The 19,796-nt window shown below is 36.3% G+C and overlaps 2 protein-coding genes and 2 long non-coding RNA genes across 6 annotated transcripts; 3 read left to right on the top strand and 1 right to left on the bottom strand.

Annotated features, from left to right (window-relative positions):
• The first annotated feature begins 1,271 nt into the window (after window positions 1-1,271).
• LOC149726346 (uncharacterized) lies at window positions 1,272-9,076 on the top strand. Its single transcript, XM_089889823.1, has 9 exons — window positions 1,272-1,432; window positions 1,825-1,962; window positions 2,654-4,369; window positions 5,028-5,196; window positions 5,579-5,661; window positions 6,431-6,545; window positions 6,826-6,958; window positions 7,908-8,087; window positions 8,433-9,076. The coding sequence occupies exons 1-9, from the start codon at window positions 1,357-1,359 to the stop codon at window positions 8,457-8,459; spliced, it is 2,637 nt and encodes an 878-aa protein (XP_089745949.1). The 5' UTR covers window positions 1,272-1,356; the 3' UTR covers window positions 8,460-9,076.
• A 366-nt stretch (window positions 9,077-9,442) lies between these two features.
• Window positions 9,443-16,020, bottom strand: LOC149726344 (solute carrier family 35 member F1-like). 3 transcript variants are annotated; one of them, XM_089889831.1, is made up of 8 exons: window positions 15,908-16,020; window positions 15,672-15,808; window positions 13,483-13,684; window positions 13,016-13,123; window positions 12,212-12,368; window positions 11,406-11,568; window positions 10,271-10,478; window positions 9,443-9,947 (listed from the first exon to the last, which is right to left on the bottom strand). In XM_089889831.1, exons 1-8 carry the CDS (start codon window positions 15,962-15,964, stop codon window positions 9,717-9,719), a joined length of 1,263 nt encoding a protein of 420 aa, XP_089745957.1. In that variant the 5' UTR covers window positions 15,965-16,020; the 3' UTR covers window positions 9,443-9,716. The 3 variants fall into 3 exon arrangements, with proteins under 3 accessions (XP_089745957.1, XP_089745958.1, XP_089745960.1); XM_089889832.1 differs by having other exon boundaries at window positions 15,672-16,002; XM_089889834.1 differs by lacking the exons at window positions 15,672-15,808; window positions 15,908-16,020 and adding an exon at window positions 13,985-14,224.
• Window positions 9,780-10,979, top strand: LOC149726345 (uncharacterized). The gene is made up of 2 exons (XR_016386196.1): window positions 9,780-9,932; window positions 10,284-10,979. It is a non-coding gene; the product is annotated as an uncharacterized LOC149726345 (long non-coding RNA).
• Window positions 16,021-18,336: 2,316 nt separating the features above from the next.
• On the top strand, window positions 18,337-19,191 carry LOC149726343 (uncharacterized). Its single transcript, XR_016386193.1, has 3 exons — window positions 18,337-18,455; window positions 18,509-18,650; window positions 19,093-19,191. It is a non-coding gene; the product is annotated as an uncharacterized LOC149726343 (long non-coding RNA).
• The last annotated feature ends 605 nt before the right edge of the window (window positions 19,192-19,796 follow it).

Below are 19,796 nucleotides of genomic sequence, written 5' to 3'. Positions count from 1 at the left end.
CATATATCAGCATTAAGCTTCGAACCCGGTATCCTCCGGTTACTGTACATTTAATAAAAGGTAGGAAGGGGAAATGGGACACCTTTTCATTCCATTTTCTCGTCTCATATGATGATGCTAAACAAAGAAATTTCAAAGAAATACAAAACCGTATCTTCATGACACCCATATAGAACGTTGTTAATTGTTAAAAACATGTTCAGAATCTTGGACATTGTATGTCCCATCTTACCCCACATAGGCTACTCTAACTAACGAACGTTAGCATCTTACTTCTACTATATAAAGACCCCTTACTGTCTCATAGACCTACTTTAATATATCGTTAGATATTAATGCTTGTATACTGTACTTCTTATTTAACTTTCTAAGACACGTTTAGTTATTGCACTTTTAATACTCAACTAATCTTTAGTTATTGTCTTAATATTCAAAGTAATTAAATTATGGTGTGAACACATCAGAGCAACAAAGAAAAAAGGTCGTTAAGTCTGGTATAAGATGTTATAATACAGCAAGCATATACGATAAAGAGCGGTAGATACTTTCATTGTATATAGTATAGATATTATATAGTCATATTTGTTCTTTAAAAGCTAATGTAGTACTGTGTGACATAGATACCGTTAGCACATAATATCCGACAGTTTTCTAATCGTGTTTTTAACAGTTAACAACGCTCTTTTAGAGTCGAGAGACTACGGTTATATAATTTTGTATATATATTCTTTGTTTACTACCAAATGGGACAATACAATAGAGTGAAATGTGGACTATATTAACCTAGCCTACTATATGTATAGTAGGGTAGGGGAAAATGGGACACCTTTAGCACATACTATACAAATATCCTGATCGTGTTTCAAACAATTAACAACGTTCTAAAGGGGGCGTAAGGATACAGTTTTATAATTCATTAAATGTTTTTTGTTTACCTCCAAATGGAACGAGAAAATAGAGTGAAAAGGTGTCCCATCCTCCCCTACCCTCCTATATACTCGGACACGTAGTGAGGATTAAGAAAAAAGGCGAAAACAATTGAGACTCCTAGCGTGGCTTACTCGTTTGCTTGAGTGGTTCACTTGACGTGTTTTACACGGGAAACAATGTTTAACTATCATGCTTGAATTTAGGAGAACTAATTCAAGGGCTCTTTTAAGATACCTTTTAACAGTTAGCTGAGCTCTATTCAGAGCAGTACTTTAGGCAAGAAAAGGCCAAATTCGCAGCTGGTTTAGACAGCTTTTGATCTTACTTATTATACCTACATGATTTTTTTGAAATTTCTAGAAATATTTGAATACTTAGAAACAAGGTTTATTGTAAATATAGAGGATCTTAAAGGTTTTAAAAAACATGTTATCTGTTATTTTAAAACCATTTGCCATATTGAACTACTTCGTCGGGACATCTCTTCTGCTCGCATTTTGCGGTATTTTACTTTTTATTTAATAATTGAAAGTTATAATAAGGCATATTAGGCTGGGGTAAGATGGTAAATGTGTTCACACTCTTTAACGTCGCGTTTGATGGCAGATATTTACAGAATTAATATAACACGATTAGGAAGTATGAGATAATATGTTCTAACGGTATCCCATCTTACCCCACGATAGTATATGTATATATGCGTGTTGTGTCAACTCTATGTTATAATACGGGCATCTTCATGCACGGTGGTGTATAGAGCTACCACGTACGCAGCTTGTGGGTTATTGTTTTTAAATGTGACTGCAATTTAAGCAAAAGCTGTTTAGTTACCGCTGGGTTGGAGCGCTAACCGAATAAAGCAACATTTTGAGGTTACCGTTTGTTTATATTCAGATAATGTCGAATCTTTTCCGGCAAGTGCTTCTATTGGACCAATAACAATCATACAAAAAGATTCCCGACCGCCAATTTTAATCGACAAGTCAAACCAGATTATAAACCAAGTAAACGAAGAATTCAGCGCTGATTTTGGTAAGTATATAAACACAATTATAGTAGGATGGGGGAAGATGGGACACCTTTTCATTCTATTTTCTCGTACATTTTGGTAGTAAATAAAGAACATTCAAAGAATTATAAAACCTTGTCCTCGCGACTTTCATAGACCGTTGTTAATTGTTTAAAACACGATCAGGATATTTAGTTATTTTGTGGTAAAGGTGTCCCATCTTCCCCCACCCCACTATATAACTAGGCAGTTGTATTTGTTAGCGACATGGTTTTGTTGATGTTATAGTGTTAGGATTAGGTTGGAATATATTTCTAGATATAATACTGTGGGGGTAAAATAAATCTCGTAAAGACTAAATAAATCTATATTTCATAACTGTGTTTTTTTTTAATAATTAACAACATTACATTTGGGTTGTGAGGAAACGGATTTACAATTATGTTAATATTTTTTGTGTAGTACTATATGGGAGCGAATGAAAACATGAACCATCTTACCCCAGCCTAATGTTTGAACTTTTTAAATATCTATTTGTTAGCACGGAATTCCGTTTAATATTCTTAAGAATGCATTTGAATTGAATAGCACACTTAAAACATCAAAGCATTTTTGTAAATACACAAAATCAATAAATTCACGCCTTGACTGCCTATTTACAACCAATAGAGGTATAATGATGAAGAAAAAATGTGAAATCCCTTTTAAATTTAGATGATTTTACACCTCTACACACTACCGACACATCTGATGTATACTTGACGACATTCCACGCGATTGAAGTTACAACTAAAGGAAGTTTAAAGCCGACTAATTCCCCAACAAACGTTGCAAGTATAGAACAAAGCACGTCTTCAGAAACCGGATCAGCTTTTAGCGCTACCAAAGTGACCACTCAAAAGATTAACCTTCACTTCAACGCGACGTTAAATATTGCATTGCTTTTGAACGAAACGAAAGGAGTTAAATCCGAAGCCTTTGTAGCTAAGCCGACTACACCGACAGTTTCTGGTGTGGAGTCAAGAATTAAAGAAATACAAACAACTATACTTGATGTACCTGTATCTCAAACAACAATAACACCTACTGCATCATGGATTGAAACAATATCAGCAGAAACAACACCTGAAGATGGCATTTTCACTAAAGTTTCAGCTACGTCACCAAGTGTTCCAAATATACAGAACATGAATTCAAATTTGTCGTTGAGTACGGAGAAAAATGTTTCCACACAATTCCGAACAACGTTCGAAAATGCTACAAATACGATGCCATTTTATATGAATTTTTCAACATTGACTACAACAGTACCTAATGTTTCTCAGTCTACTACAAGTGCTTACTGGCTTACAAAGGGTTTGCAGCAAACCTCAAAACCTCGTACGCAAAACACCTATGTAACAACCAACACAACAGAAAGGCCTGAACTATTTACCAAAAACTTACACAAAATTGAAACAAGTGCCCCTGACAAAAACCTTGGATATGTACATAATTCGTCAACTACGGATACAGCCGGGATTCTATATAAACAGCCAAGAACTTTGGCCGCAATTCATGGCCAAGAAACATCATCAAAGGCCAAATTTCTAGCCGCAAATTTTACAACTCATTCCCCGGTTTTCAGAAACCTTTTGGAAACGAGCCCGACAGTTCCTTTAGTCAATGAAACGAAACGACCAACTGAAAGTTACATAAATGCTACAAACGCTAGTTGGACAACGGCTAGACTCGTAACCGGAATTACAAATAAAAGTACAGCGGTTGCAATTACTGAAGTGCAAGAACATAGTTCAGTAGAAATGCCCACAACACAGAACTACATGCATGATACTGCAGTAGCAGAAACTACAACACACGTAGATGCAAACTTTACAGCTCTGGCTCCGACTACAAGGAGAACAACTCTTTTTCAAACTGACCCCATGGTACATACTACAGCCACGAACGAGCTTTTAACTTCAGCAAGTTCGAAAACCACAACAAATTCAGTTCATGAATTGACAACTTATCAAAACAGTGAAAAAATGTGCGACCAGGTTCAAAGTTATCTATTAAAAAACTTTGATAGTTTGGAACGCAATCATAAAAAGATAATAGAGCAAAAAGTCAGCGTCAGATTTCGGTTAAATGACCACGTTGATATAACTGCCTGGTCACTGGGGTATTGTAAACTCACTCTCGCTATTCTTGAAACTTCTGAAAGTAGCTTGGAAGATATAGTGGGATTGTTGCGTTATTCTGGCCCGCCACGTATGGAACATGGAAGTGTATTAGTTCAGATTGATTTCGTTGTTGACTTCACTACTGGATTGGAGCATAAAACATCACTACTGTACAAAGCATATGCTGATATTGTAGCAGCCAAACTTAACTCAATGGGTTACCATTTCGATATTTCAAGTTTGAATGTAACAGAGGAAGTTATTGGTGAGTCTTCATTATTGTCCGGTGTCGTCTTATTATTGTCACATAGGGTCGTAGTAAATTTGGACCGGATGGTCATTGTATTTGTTGTCTAGGCGCATGCGCAATAGCCCCCGGTCCAAATATATCAATCGGAATGAATGTATTACGACACCTGTGCCGTGTCAAAGTGGTTTGCGCGCCTCCCTTGAACCCAGAGGTAATGAGTTCAAGGCTCGTCGCTACTACCATTGCGGGCGTATGTGTCCTTGGGCAAGACACTTAACGGCAATGGCTTCATTAAACCAGTGGTCACTAATGGGTTGTTCATATTATTACTAAAAAATAATTACCAACAAAGTAAAATAGGCCTGCTTTGTAAATCGTATAAAACTGCTACGAGGTATATGAAAACAGAAACCCCGTGTTATAAAGACAGTCGTTTTCCGGCCACGCGAGGATAAAGTAAGATTTATTCATGCCACGCATGCAATTGTAGGTAAAATATGAAAAAAACTTACTTATTCTTTCGTGGTGGGCGGAGACGTTCATTATAACGCGGGTGTTCTGATTTATACATCTCGTGCCCAGTTACCACCCATGTAACTTCCTATAAATCAATATTATTATTTTTTGTTTTAGCAGCACACGAAAATTACTACACTTGCTTATTTTATTTCAGAAACTTCCTCGTTGTGCGCAACTGTTGCCTGCACATCTAACGAACGATGTCAAGTTACCAACACAATACATGAACGTTGGGTGAAATGCACGTCAGAATGCAGCAACGCAAACTATTGCTTTAATAATGGGATTTGTAGTTTGAATCATCATAGACAACAACAGTGTTGGTAAATATGTGGTTTTCAGTTTAAATTGCCGCTTGGTCCAATACACGTTTGGTATAGGCAAATACACGTTTATAACACAAGGGGTCCAATCCTTTTTTACAGCTTGGTTCCCTTTACTATACTGTGTTCTTATATCCGGTTTTATGGCCCAGTAGTTACAGTCTTTCTGACTCTACTCAAGAGGATAGGTGCTCGAAGCTTGGTAGCTCTACTATAAATACTAATACAAATTACCAAAAAAAGTTACATATACGTGGTGACTCACAGGATGTAAGAAACAGAAAAGCCGTGTTTTAACGTCTATCCTTGCCTCGCCATGCAAGGACCAAAAAGTTTTATTTTTTCATAATACTTTACATGCTCTATTTACTTTTTGTTACAGGTGTCCATCGTCTGATTTATGGTGGTTTCGAGGTTCACGATGCGAAATCGCAGAAACAAAATCAGCATGGATTTTAATAGCAGGTGAGGTTTAGACCCATATTATATCTAACATGCAGGGGTGAAATTCTCTATTTGAATGCTTTGCTCGAGTATTATAAACAGGTAAAATCATAAAGTGTATATAGTACTTTAGAGTAAGATGGATATCGATAGCACATAATATCCTATATTTCCTAATCGTGTTTTTAACAGTTTACCATAGATAAAGCCCATGCAGTTATTCAGAAAAAAAGCACCTACAAACGTACATACTTAACTGGCACAAGGTACTTGAAGCAATGTAGCACTCGCAGTGTTATATAACTTTTGAGTTATACCGGTCTACGCCAAAATAAATTGATAATAACTGTCGTATTGTTGAATGTATGAATGAATGAATGAATGTAACTGACTTTATCCTCGCGTGGCCGGAAAACGACAGTCGTTATCACACGGGTTAACACCTCGTGCCAGCTTACGAGTTACCATGTATGTTACTTTGTGGGTGATTATTTTTTGGGGGGATTTTTTCATTTTTTATGTATGGCTGATAATTTGGACAACCCATCAGTGACCACTGGGTTGGAGCAATTGTCGTTAAGTGTCTTGCTCAAGGACACAGACGCCCATCATGGTAGCAGCGACGAGCCTTGAACCCATTACCTATGGTTACAGGCAGGCGCGCTAACTACTATGCCACGGCGCCGGACGCTTGTTGTTAGTTGTTACTATTTCATTTCGTTGTTTTAATTAATTTAATCTTCGCTACTGTATTCAAGGAAATAAATAAAGTTTGTGTTATTTTTTTTAGCTGGGTGCTTGACTGGATTCGTACTAGTGCTGCTAACCGTTGTTTTATGTTTGGCAAGGCGTTTCACTGAAAATAAATCTACTATTCCTGGAATGCGCAGAAGACCTGTGTCTGTGTAAGTTTAAGTTTTTATCACTTTCGCAATAAATAAGAGAGAAGTATTATTTAAAATTACAACTAATAGATTTAGGTATTGCGGTATCTTTAGGCCTTAGGGGTTTATTCGTAATCTATGGATACCGAGTTCGAAGCTAAAGGTTGTCAAAATTTTGTGCGCGATGTATTATGGTTTATTATTTGTTTGTAGATGTTTTTCATTTTAGTTTGTGAGGCCTAAATAAGATAAGTTATTTTATCACAATCTTATCCTTACACGATGTTTCGTTTAATTTTAGTTTTATGGAGACGCAGTTAAACTCTGTTGAGAACACAGCTACTGTATCTAGGGCTACAATGGCAACTACAGACACTCAAAGTAGTGTCAATGAAACTGACGAACAACCAATTAACACACGATGGGTGCCAGAGGTAAAAGTTTCCATACTTTTTCGCGCTGCCCTAGAGTGTTTAGAACGCTTAACTCGTAACCAGGAGATACCGGATTCGACTCTTGACGCTGCTACCATTGTCGGCGTCTGTGTCCTTGGGAAATACGTTTAACGGAAATCTCTTCAACTTTTGTCTATATACAGAATTTGACACATTAAACAATGACCCAAAAAAGCGTTGCATATACTTGGTAACTTTCAAGGCTCGTCGCTGCTACTACTGTGGGACACACTTAACGGCAATGCTCCAACCCAGTGGGCACTAATGGATTGTTCAAATTATCATCCATGTATAAAATGGGAACCCCCCCCCAAATAATCACCCACAAAGTAACATACTTGTTAACTCGTAAGCCGGCATGAGGTGTATGAACATACGTGGTATAACGACTGTCGTTTTTCGGCCACGCGAGGATAAAGTAAGTTACTTTTATTTATTCAACCTGTAAGAAGGCACACGATGTATGGTGTAATGGATATGACATTAAATGACGAACTACTATGGGTTGGAACAAAAACACATAATCACAATGGTAGAAGCATTAAACTTAAACTGGGTGTTATATGGTTACGGGGACCACATTTAAAAATACCGACTGTTACGCAGCTCCCCCTTTGGCCAATCAAATCGCTCGGTCATGCTTCTGCAACGTATTTCTATAAGACGTATATCTAACCCTTAACTTTACTTAAACGTAACACATGGGGTAAGATGGAATACCCCGTTGGTAGCTAAAACCCATATTTGCTAATCCTGTTTTTAAAGAGTCGTAAGGATACGATTTTATATATCTGTATTATATTCTTTTTTACAACTAAGTAAGACGACAAAAAAGAACAAAACCATGTCCCATCTGACCCCACACATGGCCGACTCAAATGTATTGAATAAGCCATGCCCCCATCTTATTATACAAATTTCCTGACAGAGAGCGACCGGTCATTCTGTCAACCAAACAGACCTCCGGCGAGATTTTCGTGAAATGGTTTTAGCGACAAGTTTCCGAAGTATAAATTCTAGAGAGAGAGCTGAAATGAGTGGTTTGCATGGCGAAGCTACATCTGGGAAACATAGAAACGTCACAATGCCAAACAATGACGTCATACAGGTTGTATACATTATGTCTGTATTCACATCACAGAAATAAAAAAGAATCTCTCTCTTTTTTATTTCTGTGATTCACATACGGTTTCAGTAAAGTGGTTTGGCCAACGTTGGTTTGGCCCGGTTTGTCCCAAAGTGGTTGGGACATCCAGTGGTCACTACTGAGTTGTCGATCTTATAAAAAACAGTCACCCACAAAGTTACACCTGATGCAACTCGTAAGCGGGCACGGGGTGTATGAAACAGAACACCGGTGGTATAACGTATAAACTTATACTATTTAAATGTAAAAAATCAATCATTTGATTCAATTTCGAAACGTTATAAAGGTAACCTACATATTTTACAGAGAAGTAGTTCGATTGCTGTAGTTTGACAAAGATTCCTACTGAAAGAAGATTTTTAAAAATTTCGTCGCATTTTAGAAGAATCTAACCGATTTCCTTCATGTATTAAATACTAAGGGGCTAGCCCGAAAATGTTTTTGATTTTACGAGATAAAGTTTTTTTATATTTGTGTTGTAGAATGAGTACTTTAAACTTTTTGGTTTTTAAGCACGATAGTGGTCGTATAGGCTAGACCCTTTTTCGTCGAACAATATTGTTCTTGTTGTTTTTTACGCGACTTTTTTTTTTCTTGTAATTTGAAATGAAAATTGAGTTGAACAATATAATTACTTATAAAATTTACATAAAATGCTGTTCAAAATAAACCTAAACGACTTTTACCGACGAATCTTCCCAACCTTTGCATCCTCCTTGCATCACTTCTTTACCAACCAATTCAGGCGATCCACCCTGGGCCATCCACGCTTACGAATCTCCAGTTCTGATTTTTCTGCTGTCCTAATTTTCCGCTTTGATGGAATCACGTTGCAAGATGGCCTTGAATCTCAATGACGACTTAATTTCTGTCAGGATGATATATAAACCAAACACAGTTGTATATTAACGATACACCGTAACATACTTCAGGTTAGTATAGTAGGATGGGGGAAGATGGGACACCTTTTTATTCTATTTTCTCGTACATTTTGATAGTAAACACAGAACATTCATGGAACAACCTTGTCTTCGCAACTTTTATAGACCGTTGTTAATTGTTTAAAACACCACCAGGATATTTATATATTTTGTGCTAAAGGTGTCCCATCTTCCCCCACCACACTATATATTTTACCTTCCTAAGTGATTGTCGGTACAATGGCAATGCGAGACAAGCGATACCAAGTTATTTATGCACATTTTAAAATTCCGGCTACTGTCCTCTTTCATATTTATTTATTAAGAATTTTGTGTAAATCTGCAGCTGGCTGCACAGCTATTTCAGGCTAAAACTATGAAGCGTTTACAACTCTACAATTTAAGACATGAATATAATTTTGCAAATAATTTACAGTGGTGATAGTTAAATATTAAAGAATCCTGCTTCAAATGGAAATAAAGTGTTTATCATTTCTAGATAGGAAAATGCCCTTAATAGCGCCCCCACAAAAAAACAAAAAAAATGTTTTTAATAAACTACCAGCATGCTGAATTTGAGAAATTGCAAAGTACAAAAAACACATTTTTTTAGTAGTATCTATAATTCAAAAGTAAATAAATTAAAGAGTGAAAAATATGATCGGTTTCATTAAGCTGGATCATTTGGGTTCGTTTTTGCTTTAGTAAACCAAGTTCCCCTCTCATTATTTAGTGGAATATCTTCTACTGATGGCGGGACACCGTCGGATATAAGACTACTGGAGCGGGAATTGTTTCGGCTTGTAGAGTTGTTTGGTTGACGCGGTATCGGTTCTTTAATATTGTAAATCACCAAAGCTGCGCTGATTGTAACGAAGGAAACAAGGTACAACGGGGAAGGCTAAAAAATAGAATAAATTTTTTTTAAATTATTAAACTACCAGTTTTGAAAGTAAATCAGCTAGGTTTACTAATTTTTAATTTTATTATGTTTTTTCAAATTTTAATAAATGTAGTAAACTAGTAATTACTTATTTTTTTTAATATTTAATTTAAAATTAGTATTAAGTTTTTTTTTAATAAAAACATGTTAGGAAACAAAACACCAGAAACATTAACGACACTCCTTGCCACGCCAGGCAAGGACATAAGAGTTTTATGTTAACCATACTTCTAAGTCACAATAATAATTTAAAACAAAAAGAGAAATTTAAAGTTTCTTACCTCGTACATAAAGACGAAAATTCCAACAAAAAGAGAAAAAAGATCCGACGTAAGAAGAGAGATATTGACAGCTGTTGCACTGCTAATCTTCATAACGTACGGCATCAAGGAATAAAATATAAACATACACGCACCAAACCCAAGTAAGAGCAATATTACAGTGCTGGTCCACACTATTTGTGTCAATGCTTGGCGCTCTAGTAAAGCCCTGTCGAAATAAAAAAATTATGCGGAATGCGAGTGTTGGTTATTTATTCTTAAACTTTACTCTCAAGAGTTTACGACTCGAGGTTGTTGTTTGTTGCTAGCATTGTGGGCATATGTGTCCTTGGGCACTTAAGGGCAATTTTCCTTACCTAGTGGTCTTTATTGGGTTGTCTAAATTATCTGATTACGTTTTAAACCATCAATAATGGTCTATGGGAGTCGCACGATTTATAATGAGTTAAATGTTGTTTGGTTACTACCAAATGAAACGAGAAAATAAAATGAAAGAGTCTTCCATCTTCCCCACCCTACTATATGTTACCAGAACTGTTTATGTTAAATTTGGTGTTTTACAATAATTGCCTTGAAATTACCCACAATATATGTTTTTTTGGAGATATAAATAATGTACAGGCCTATGTTGAAACTGTATTGTTGTGTGTATTTTGCTGTATTGCAATTTTTTAACAACTATAGTACAATTAAACCATAAAACATAAAGAATCTACTAAACTGGTAAATCATTAATGAAAATAATGTTATTAAAATATTTTCCCGTAGGATAAAACATATGCACTTTTATATCTGCAGTTGCTACTGGAATAAATAGGTTTGTTTGTCCGCTGCTGATGTCGGGGTAATGAGCCAATCCTGGCCTAATTTTATGTCCCATGGAATGTTTCGCTGTAAAACTTCACCCATATATACAATGTTCGTATACAGTGCTGGGGCAATAGGCTAACTCTGGTCTAAATCCCAGGTTCAATGGCAGGAAAAACTGTGAGACCTCACCCATATAGAATAGAATATGCATATACAATGTTGGAATAATAGGCCAACTCTAGCCTAAAATCTAGATCCCATGGCCTCTCTGTAGGACCTTAGCAATATAATAACTTATCGAGTATTAATAGTTTTTTCAACTTACATTTGCACTCCACAAATAAGCGGGCAAAATAATCCATACATAGCGAGGATTTCTGTCGGCCCACTATTGTGTTTCTTGCTCACAAACTCCATGGCTACGTTTGATATTGCGTAACAAGTTGCTCCACCAAGAACAAGAAAGTCACCCAAAGCAGCGTTGCTACCTTAAAAGGTAAAATTGATAACAAAAAGTGAGGAAAATCAATGCCACTACTGTCGCTATAGTATAGTATTTATGGAAATGTTTATTTTTTTTAAAACTTAAAAATACAGTGAAAGGATGATGTTTTATATATTATACTTTATGGCTTGCTGTTGCTATTATTGTGGGCCTATAAATCCTTGTACAAAACACTTAACGGCACACCCTAATCATGTCTCGCCAAATGACAGACAAAATGTTGGCCCATCTAGATCACAAATAAAACATTGCCGAAAAACTCTTTAGCTATTTATCTTTTCGTGGTGGGGCAATGTCAGTTGTTATAAAACTTATAACACAGAGGAACAGATTCATACACCTTGTGCCTGCTTACAAGGTATATACCACACATGTAACTTTGTGGGTGGCGAAATAACAACAGTCTTTATAACACAGATGTTCTGTTTCATACACCTTGTGTCAGCTTATAAGTTACCACACCTATAACTTGTTGTTTATAATATATAACTGTCAATTTGGCGACTCGTTAGTAGCCGTGGGGTTGGACCAATTGCCGTTTAAGTGTCCTGCCCAAAACACCCACAATGGTAGCAGCAATGAGCTTTGAACCTGGACTTATTATATCATCCTCACATTACACTTACTTGTGCCTCCTTTCCCCAGCAGCACATCAGCCACCACCATGCACACAACTCCTATGATGGCGATCACCAAACCAATAAAGTGTATTGGAAGATAACGAACTTTTAAAAAGAAAAATGAAAGAAACATCGCAGCAGGTATCACAAAAATGTCAAGCAACTGAAATAAAACAAGTGTGTTATGAAAATATTTGTGGATAGTTTCAATACATAACAGGCCACAAAAGCGTAAACCTGTGGTGGCAAAGTAGACAGGCCACCCCAAGAATTTTCTACAATATACAAACTATTTTACATTATGAATGAATGAATGAATGTACCCCACTTTATCCTCACGTCGCCGTAAAACAACAGTCGCTACAACAGGGGTATAAGCTGTTAATACATCTTGTGCAAGATTTATAAGTTTAACAATGTGTTTAGATTTACAAGTTTATCAATAATTTAAGATTTGTTTCAAAGAAATATGAATTCAATAATTATTGCCAAACCTGCATTTAATAAGTTTGGCAGTTATAATAGCCTATACATAATATGATGCAATTTCTATGAAATGTAATTCCATTTGTTTGTATGATTTTAACTTTAGTTATCATTGAAAGTGGTTTCAGCTTTGTAAAAATGAAGACAATTGTGTTACATGAAAATTCAATTTTTAAATAGCACAAGGTGTATGAAACTGAACACCCGTGTTATAATGACTGTCGTTTTCTGGCCACCCGCGAATAAAGTAAGTTACACTCATATTATTTGACTGTCCATTTTTCAGAAAGCAATAATAAACAAGTTAAATTGATTTATAATTACCTGCACACTGGTCAATGAAGTATATTGGTATGCAAGGATAACCATGTAATTTGCTTCCACGTCAATCAATGCTAGCAATGCATATTTCCACCAATGCTTTTTTAAAACCTGAGAAAATAGCATTAAAAATTAAGATGTATTTAACCTTAAACTTTGTGTGAATGAGTTGTAAGCAGGTTTCCTATGATTGCATGTTGTCCCTCTAGTGACAATAATTTGCTTGCATCATAATCAAAGATACAGGAATACTTTCATATCGAAACCGTAACTGATAGGTCTATGTGTCCTTGGGCAAGATACTTAATACTATACGAACATTACTTCAAACGCGTGGTCATATATTAGTTGTATCACCCAGTTTGTCGGGATAATATGTCAACTTTAACCGAAATTTCAGACTAGTTCCATGGTTTGCGTTGTATTTTTATTCATAAAGCCAAATGTAAAATTTCACAAGTTTAAGAGACCTGAAAAATTACTCTTTTTCCATTTTCATCTTTTTTGAAGCAAAGATATAACGTATACACTATGCCCAGTAGGAAGTAGTTCATTGAGCTTTGCAGCAAAGGAACTGACACGTTATTCTGCTGTAAGAACTCGCTGGTTGTTGCCATTCCACAAATCAGTAATGAGAGAATTTGTCCAAAAACAATCGGACGAAATGTGGACCTAAAATAAAAGTCACTTGTTTATCTTTGGGTGATGAAGAAATTTAAAATACAACAACTAATGTGAGTCCAAATGTCAAAACACACTTATTTTTGTGACTGTGTACACCTTGTGCCTGCAAGTAGATTGACATGTATGTAACTTTTAGTAGGAACATTTTTAGTTTTTTTTAAGTATTTTGTTAGAGTAGGTCTGACAGTTTAAACAGCCCATTAGTGACAACTGTGTTGAAACAATTACTGGTAAGTGTCTCTTCCAAGAACAAAAAGCTAAAAATAATAGCAGCATCAAGCATTAAACCTGTATTCTCTGGTCTAAAGGCGGACCTCCAACCATTGTCTCACAGCGCTTGTATTTATACACTTTAAAGTTAAAAACTTGGTACTAGTGAAGAATCTTCCGGTACATAGCAGAATAGGCTGGTGGAAAGTGTTAGTGGTTGGTAGTTAGGGGGTAAGTGGTTATAGGGGATTAGTGGTTAGCAAATAAGGTGAGAGGGAAGACTCTTCACTAGCACCAACAACTTATTTTTTTTTTTTTTATAAGGTATAACCTTAACACTACGTCACTACCTACTATATTTTTCACATGGGACTATACAAAGAAGACGGAAAAATTTTTCCGCTAGAGGCGGTAATTATTTAAATTAAAAAATACGAAAAAACGAACAAAACAGCACTACAAAGTGTTAATAAGTGTAAAACAAATTAATTAAATAATAAAAATACCTTTCCAAATACATAAAACACTAGTAAGAACATATTTCCCACATTAGGTCGGTTATATACGCTCTTTCGTTATGTTTACTGTTGTCAAGTCTGTGGTGTAGCGGTTTGCGTGCGGTCGTAAACTCTCTTTGTTTCATTTTTACCGGGTTCGAGTCCCGCACAGTGGAACACTGGCGTAAAGTTACGGGGTTGCAGGGTTGCCTGGCAACCCTTTGATTTTCTCAATACTAATAATGCATAAGGAATTACGTTCGACCAAACGAAGACGCCATTATTACTGCGAACAAACTTCGTTTACGTTCGTTAAAATATGTCAATACCGATGCGTCATTCACGACACAAATGCATTCAACTGGTATTTAAACTCCTGTTTGCTAAATAATTCACGTGTGAATCGCTATTGTGACGTCAGTAATCAACGTGTGAATCGCTATTATGTCGTAATCAATTGCCAGGTTCAAACAACCGCTATTATGATGCAATGAATCCACGTGTGAATCCCTACTATTTCGTAATAAATATGCTGCTTGCCTGAGGAAAACATTGCATATAAATATAAAGCAGTGTTGGAAACGATTTAGGCAGTTTATTTCAGCGGTATTTCGTTCTGGAAACCTACTATTTCCGACGGACGGGTCTTCGTTTGTAAGATAACCACACACTCGTGCGGGCTTGACGAAAGGCGCATGCGACATAGCTACTGTGACGTCACTCGCCTGGCAATCGGATTCGACCGTTTCTCATTACACGGACTCGCCGAACGCGCGTAATTTTAATTTGTCTCATCCCTACGTAATTCTGAATACGTTTACGTTTGTATGAGCTTTTACAAAGCACATATTTAAAGGGTTGCAAACCGAAAACAAAGGGTTGCAAACCGTTTTTTTTTTCGCGCCTACCGGCGCGAGGACTTCCTTTTTTTCTGGTTTTTGCAACCCTAACGTTTAGTAAAACTTTACGCCTATGCAGTGGAATACTTTTTTTATCTTTTTTTTTTCAAGTTTTTTTGTTTGACGAGTTTGGGGTTAGGAGTTGGGGGTTAGGGTTAGGGGTTAGGGGTTAGGGGTTAGGGTTTAGGGGTTAGGGGTTAGTGTTAGGGGTTAGGGGTTAGGGGTTAGGGGTTTATATCTTATGTGTATAAACCGTGAAACTAACTGCTCCCCATAAAATAGAGAAACGAATTTGTCATCGCCTCCTAGCGGAAAATTTTTTCCGTCTTCTCTGTATAGCTCCATGTATATTTTTCATCTTTTACTTACCATGTAAAAACTTCTTTAAATAATAATTTAATTTTAACAGAAATGGATCCATTTTGATGATTTTCGTCCTCATTCACAATGATCTGATCTTGCATTGCATCTTCTGCCATTTTTTCAACCCACAAGCACCTTGTACACTACAGTGTAAACAAAATTCTCAACTTTAAAACGCCTTGAAAAATGCCAGATGTAAAATTTAGCATCATAAAAAATTAACGACAAAAATATTCACTTACAAAGTTACATACGTGGTAACTCCATAAGGGCCAAGAGGTGTGTAAAACAGAGCACATGTGTTTTAACGACTGTTGTTTTCCGGCCACGCGAGGTTAAATACGTTCCATTCAAGATTTAGCAAAGTGGAAAATTATCTAGGGGGGAATCCCCTTGAGCAACCACGTGTACGATTTGCAGGTCGTGAAAAATTAATTGTCCCCTTAACTGTAGTGTATTGTTGCACTTGCATACACATGATTTTCGCATATTGTCGAATTGCGCACACTTAAAAATGTACCCATTTAAAATTTCGAACACGTAAAACTACACACACTAAAAACTGCGCACACTTAAAAATACCCACACTTAATATGTTTACTTATACGTTGTTTACATTAATTTAAATTCTAGTGTCTGTAAGATAGGCGTAAATTTTACCTTTGACTAATTTTTATTTTGGAAACTTTTTTACAGTTTTAAATGTGACTTTTTTCACAATGGTTAATATAAAGGCAGCAATCGTTTTCGTCGAGTGCATTGTTGTATTAATCCTTCATATAGTTGGAACAGCCTAACCGCTATACCAATGTTATGATTCTGCGATTCTGCTTCATGAATTGGCTTTCTACAGAAAACGTTTCAATTTCTTCCGTAAACTTCGTGAGTTCTTTACTGCATGCGCAGGAACAGACGATAAGAGCAGAGTTTTGTAACATTACACTGACATCCTGTTTATCCTGGAGGTTGGTTGGGAGGGAGAACTTATCTTCTCCCTCTTTAATCGTTTTGTTGACTTCCCATCAATGAACTTCCAAATAGTCAGCCATACAATAAAAAACAACCCTCACAAAGTTACATATACGTGTTAATTCGTAACCGTGCACAAGGTGTCGTTGTCTATAGCCACGCAAGGATAAAGCAAGCTACATTTAAATCAACTGAGAACACCCCATCTCGTCCGATCTGGGAAGTTAAGCAACATCGGGCCCAGTTAGTATACTTAGATGGGTGTCCGCCTGGAAATACCGGGTGTTGTAGGCGTTCTACTTGTTGTTATCTGTATTTCGTATAAAAAAATACATTAAAATCAACTGTTTGGCAAAAAGCTATATGATTAACACAAGCCCTTTACCAGTAAATGTTCTGCTATTTGGGTATGAAGCCATGCAATATTCTTAATAAAACATTAACGGGCTGCTATAATATATAGTAGAGTGGGGGGAGATGGGACACCTTTAGAATATAATACCCAAATATCCTGATCGTGTTTTAAACAATAAACAACGGTCTAAGGAAGTTGTGAGAAAACAGTTTTGCAATTCTTTGATTGTTCTTTGTTTACCACGAAATGGGCAAAAGATTAAAGTTAAAAGGTGTCCCATCTTCCCCACCTTACTGTACATCGTGCAAAACTGCTTTAAGATGACATATTGCGTAAACCGCAGTGGAAAATTACAAGTTCCCTGGCTGGGAAGTCAACAAAACGATTAAAGAGGGAGAAGATAATTTCTCCCCTCCCAACCAACCTCCAGGATAAACAGGATGTCGTGTTTTGTAGAAAGTTAAGTCCTAAACCACGAGCAAATTGTTGCTTGTAAATAGCAAGCGTCTAGGCTGTTCCAACTATGAAGGATTAATACAACAATGCACTCGGTGAAAACGATTGCTGTTTTTATACTACACCATTGTGAAAAAACTTTCGTTCTAAAAAAAACTTTTGTTCTAAAAGTAAAACAAAAAAATAGAATTGGCCTAAATTCAAAAAATTGCAAAAGTCCGGTTCTAGTTAAACTTCTGCGCTTTGTACCATTTACGTGAGTTTTGTCCAATTTACATAAACGCAAAGATATACCTGCAGTAGAGTGGGGTAAGATGGGGCACCTACTCATGCTATTTTCTCGTCCCATTTGGTAGTAAACAACGAACATTCAAGTAAATATAAAACCGTATCCTCACAACTCCCATAGATCGTTGTAGTCCGTTGTTAATTGTCCAAAACATGAATGGGATACTTGGATATTATATGTTAAAGGTGTCCCATCTGCCCCCACCTTACTATACATATTGCTTATAGGTTACATGCTTAACATTTATATCCTATAACACTTAAACGATTGTACTTTAATATTTCCAGTTCAAAGTTTATATTTATAAACGTCAATTTTTACCTGAAACGTAGAATATAATACAAATGATAAAAAATACCGAATATGCGATTGTTAGGTTTTGTCGACGATAAAAATTAACAGCCAATACAAGTTTTGTTTTGCTACCGTGCATGCTGTAATATATGGACCCACGTTATAACTGTTAAATTATCAGCGGCGTGGATGGGCCAAAGTGGATGAGGCAATATTATGGGAAGTTAAGAAAACGATTTAGATCACGTTGCACAAAGAGGGAGCAGAAAAGTGCTCCTCCTCATCCCACATCCGGGATGTTGGTTGCAGAAAAACAGGATGTTAGACAAACCGGCTTCCGATGTTTTCAAGTCGTAGGGAAGACCACATTTTGCATAAAAGGCGGGGAATTTGAGCAAGAAATTATCTGTTTTCTGCAGTACCAAAAGTAAGAACGTTGTGTTTGGATGTTATTACTTTACTTACTGCTTGATTTTGCAGATGAACAAGTCGGCACTCATTCTCCTTCTGCTCATCGGACTTCTTGTCCTCACCGAACCAACGGTTGGGTTGTTTGGTCGTCGTCGTCGTCGCTGCTGGCGCCGCAGACGTCGCTACGGTGACGAACAGGAAATGAAACAAGGCAAGTAGAATTGGAATTGGTTTTGTGAACTCTGCATAACAAACTACAGTTCCATTAAAGGAACCCCGTCATGTCGATACTGTTACTAATTTACGTTGACAAATTTCCGCTCTGTATTATGGATAATATTCATTTGATATTTTAAAGAGCGTTGTTAATTGTTAAAACACGATTAGGAGATTTGGGATATTATGTGTTAATGTTTGTCTTACCCCTTAGTACTATATATTAAGGTGGGGAAAGATGGGACACCTTTTGCACATAACATTCAAATATCCTGATCGTGTTTTAAACAATTGACAACGGTCTATATGGAAGTTGTAAGGTTACGTTTTATATTCCTTTGTTATTCTTTGTTTACTACCCAATAAGACGATAAAACAGATTGAAAAGGTGTCTCATCTTTTCACAACCTACTATATTACCCTTTTTTTAAATACAGACATGGAGTCCCAAGAAATGGACGAAGACGATATTGGGTTAAACAATTAATAAGTTAACAAGTTGTCGGACGCTTTTAATAAAGTGATCAGCGGCATGACCTATACTTGTGTTTTTTATAGTTTTCTTTATAGACTATCTAAGTGTTCGAAGGCGCTTGTTGGTATTATGTTTAATGCTCATTGAACGGAATGTTAGACACTAATAAATCTTACAGGTCACATTTAATTTAGCAAAAGAAAACAGGCCAAAACTTGCTAAGCAACCGAAAATGTTTAATCAAGTTTACGTAGTTTTGGATTAATTCCGTATTAAGACGTTTTCAATTAGCGTACAATGCAGTAAACGAAAGAAAACAAGTAAATTTTTTTTAAGAATCATTATTTAAGTCCACTATAGCAATGTCCAGGTGAATGCAACTTGGCATTCCAAGTTACAGTTTTATGCATATCCATTTAATATGTTCAGGATTAGTTTTTCAAAAAAAATGGTTCAAACAGCAATGCATTGACTGAGGTTGACATTATAATGAAAAGTCATCGGCAGTTAGTTGCATACATCACCATGGATTAAATGAAAAGTAAGTCTTTTCGCTTCTGTAAACTCTCCCGTTCTTCGCGATCGTGACCGAATAGACGAAATAAACTCAACCATTCAAGTTAAACTTCACAATTACAACTTACCTATTGTGCACGTGGTGGTATT

The sequence above is a fragment of the Ciona robusta genome, chromosome 12 (assembly GCF_009617815.1).
Source record: "Ciona robusta chromosome 12, ASM961781v2".
In the NCBI taxonomy this organism is placed as follows: Eukaryota; Metazoa; Chordata; class Ascidiacea; order Phlebobranchia; family Cionidae; genus Ciona; species Ciona robusta.
This window is presented reverse-complemented; position numbering and strand designations above follow the sequence as displayed.

Bases quoted from the DNA above. Each gene is read 5' to 3' on its own strand.
- LOC149726344 (XM_089889831.1), bottom strand. From the start codon at position 15,964: ATGTGCTCTGTTTTACACACCTCTTGGCCCTTATGGAGTTACCACGTA. The intron at 13,685-15,671 runs GTAAGTAAAAGA...CTTTTATTTTAG, and splicing joins TTTAAAGAAGTTTTTACATG to GTCCACATTTCGTCCGATTG. The intron at 10,479-11,405 runs GTAAGTTGAAAA...TTATTTCGACAG, and splicing joins CTTATTTGTGGAGTGCAAAT to GGCTTTACTAGAGCGCCAAG.
- LOC149726346 (XM_089889823.1), top strand. From the start codon at position 1,357: ATGTTATCTGTTATTTTAAAACCATTTGCCATATTGAACTACTTCGTC. The intron at 1,433-1,824 runs GTATTTTACTTT...GTTTATATTCAG, and splicing joins TCTTCTGCTCGCATTTTGCG to ATAATGTCGAATCTTTTCCG. The intron at 4,370-5,027 runs GTGAGTCTTCAT...ATTTTATTTCAG, and splicing joins TGTAACAGAGGAAGTTATTG to AAACTTCCTCGTTGTGCGCA.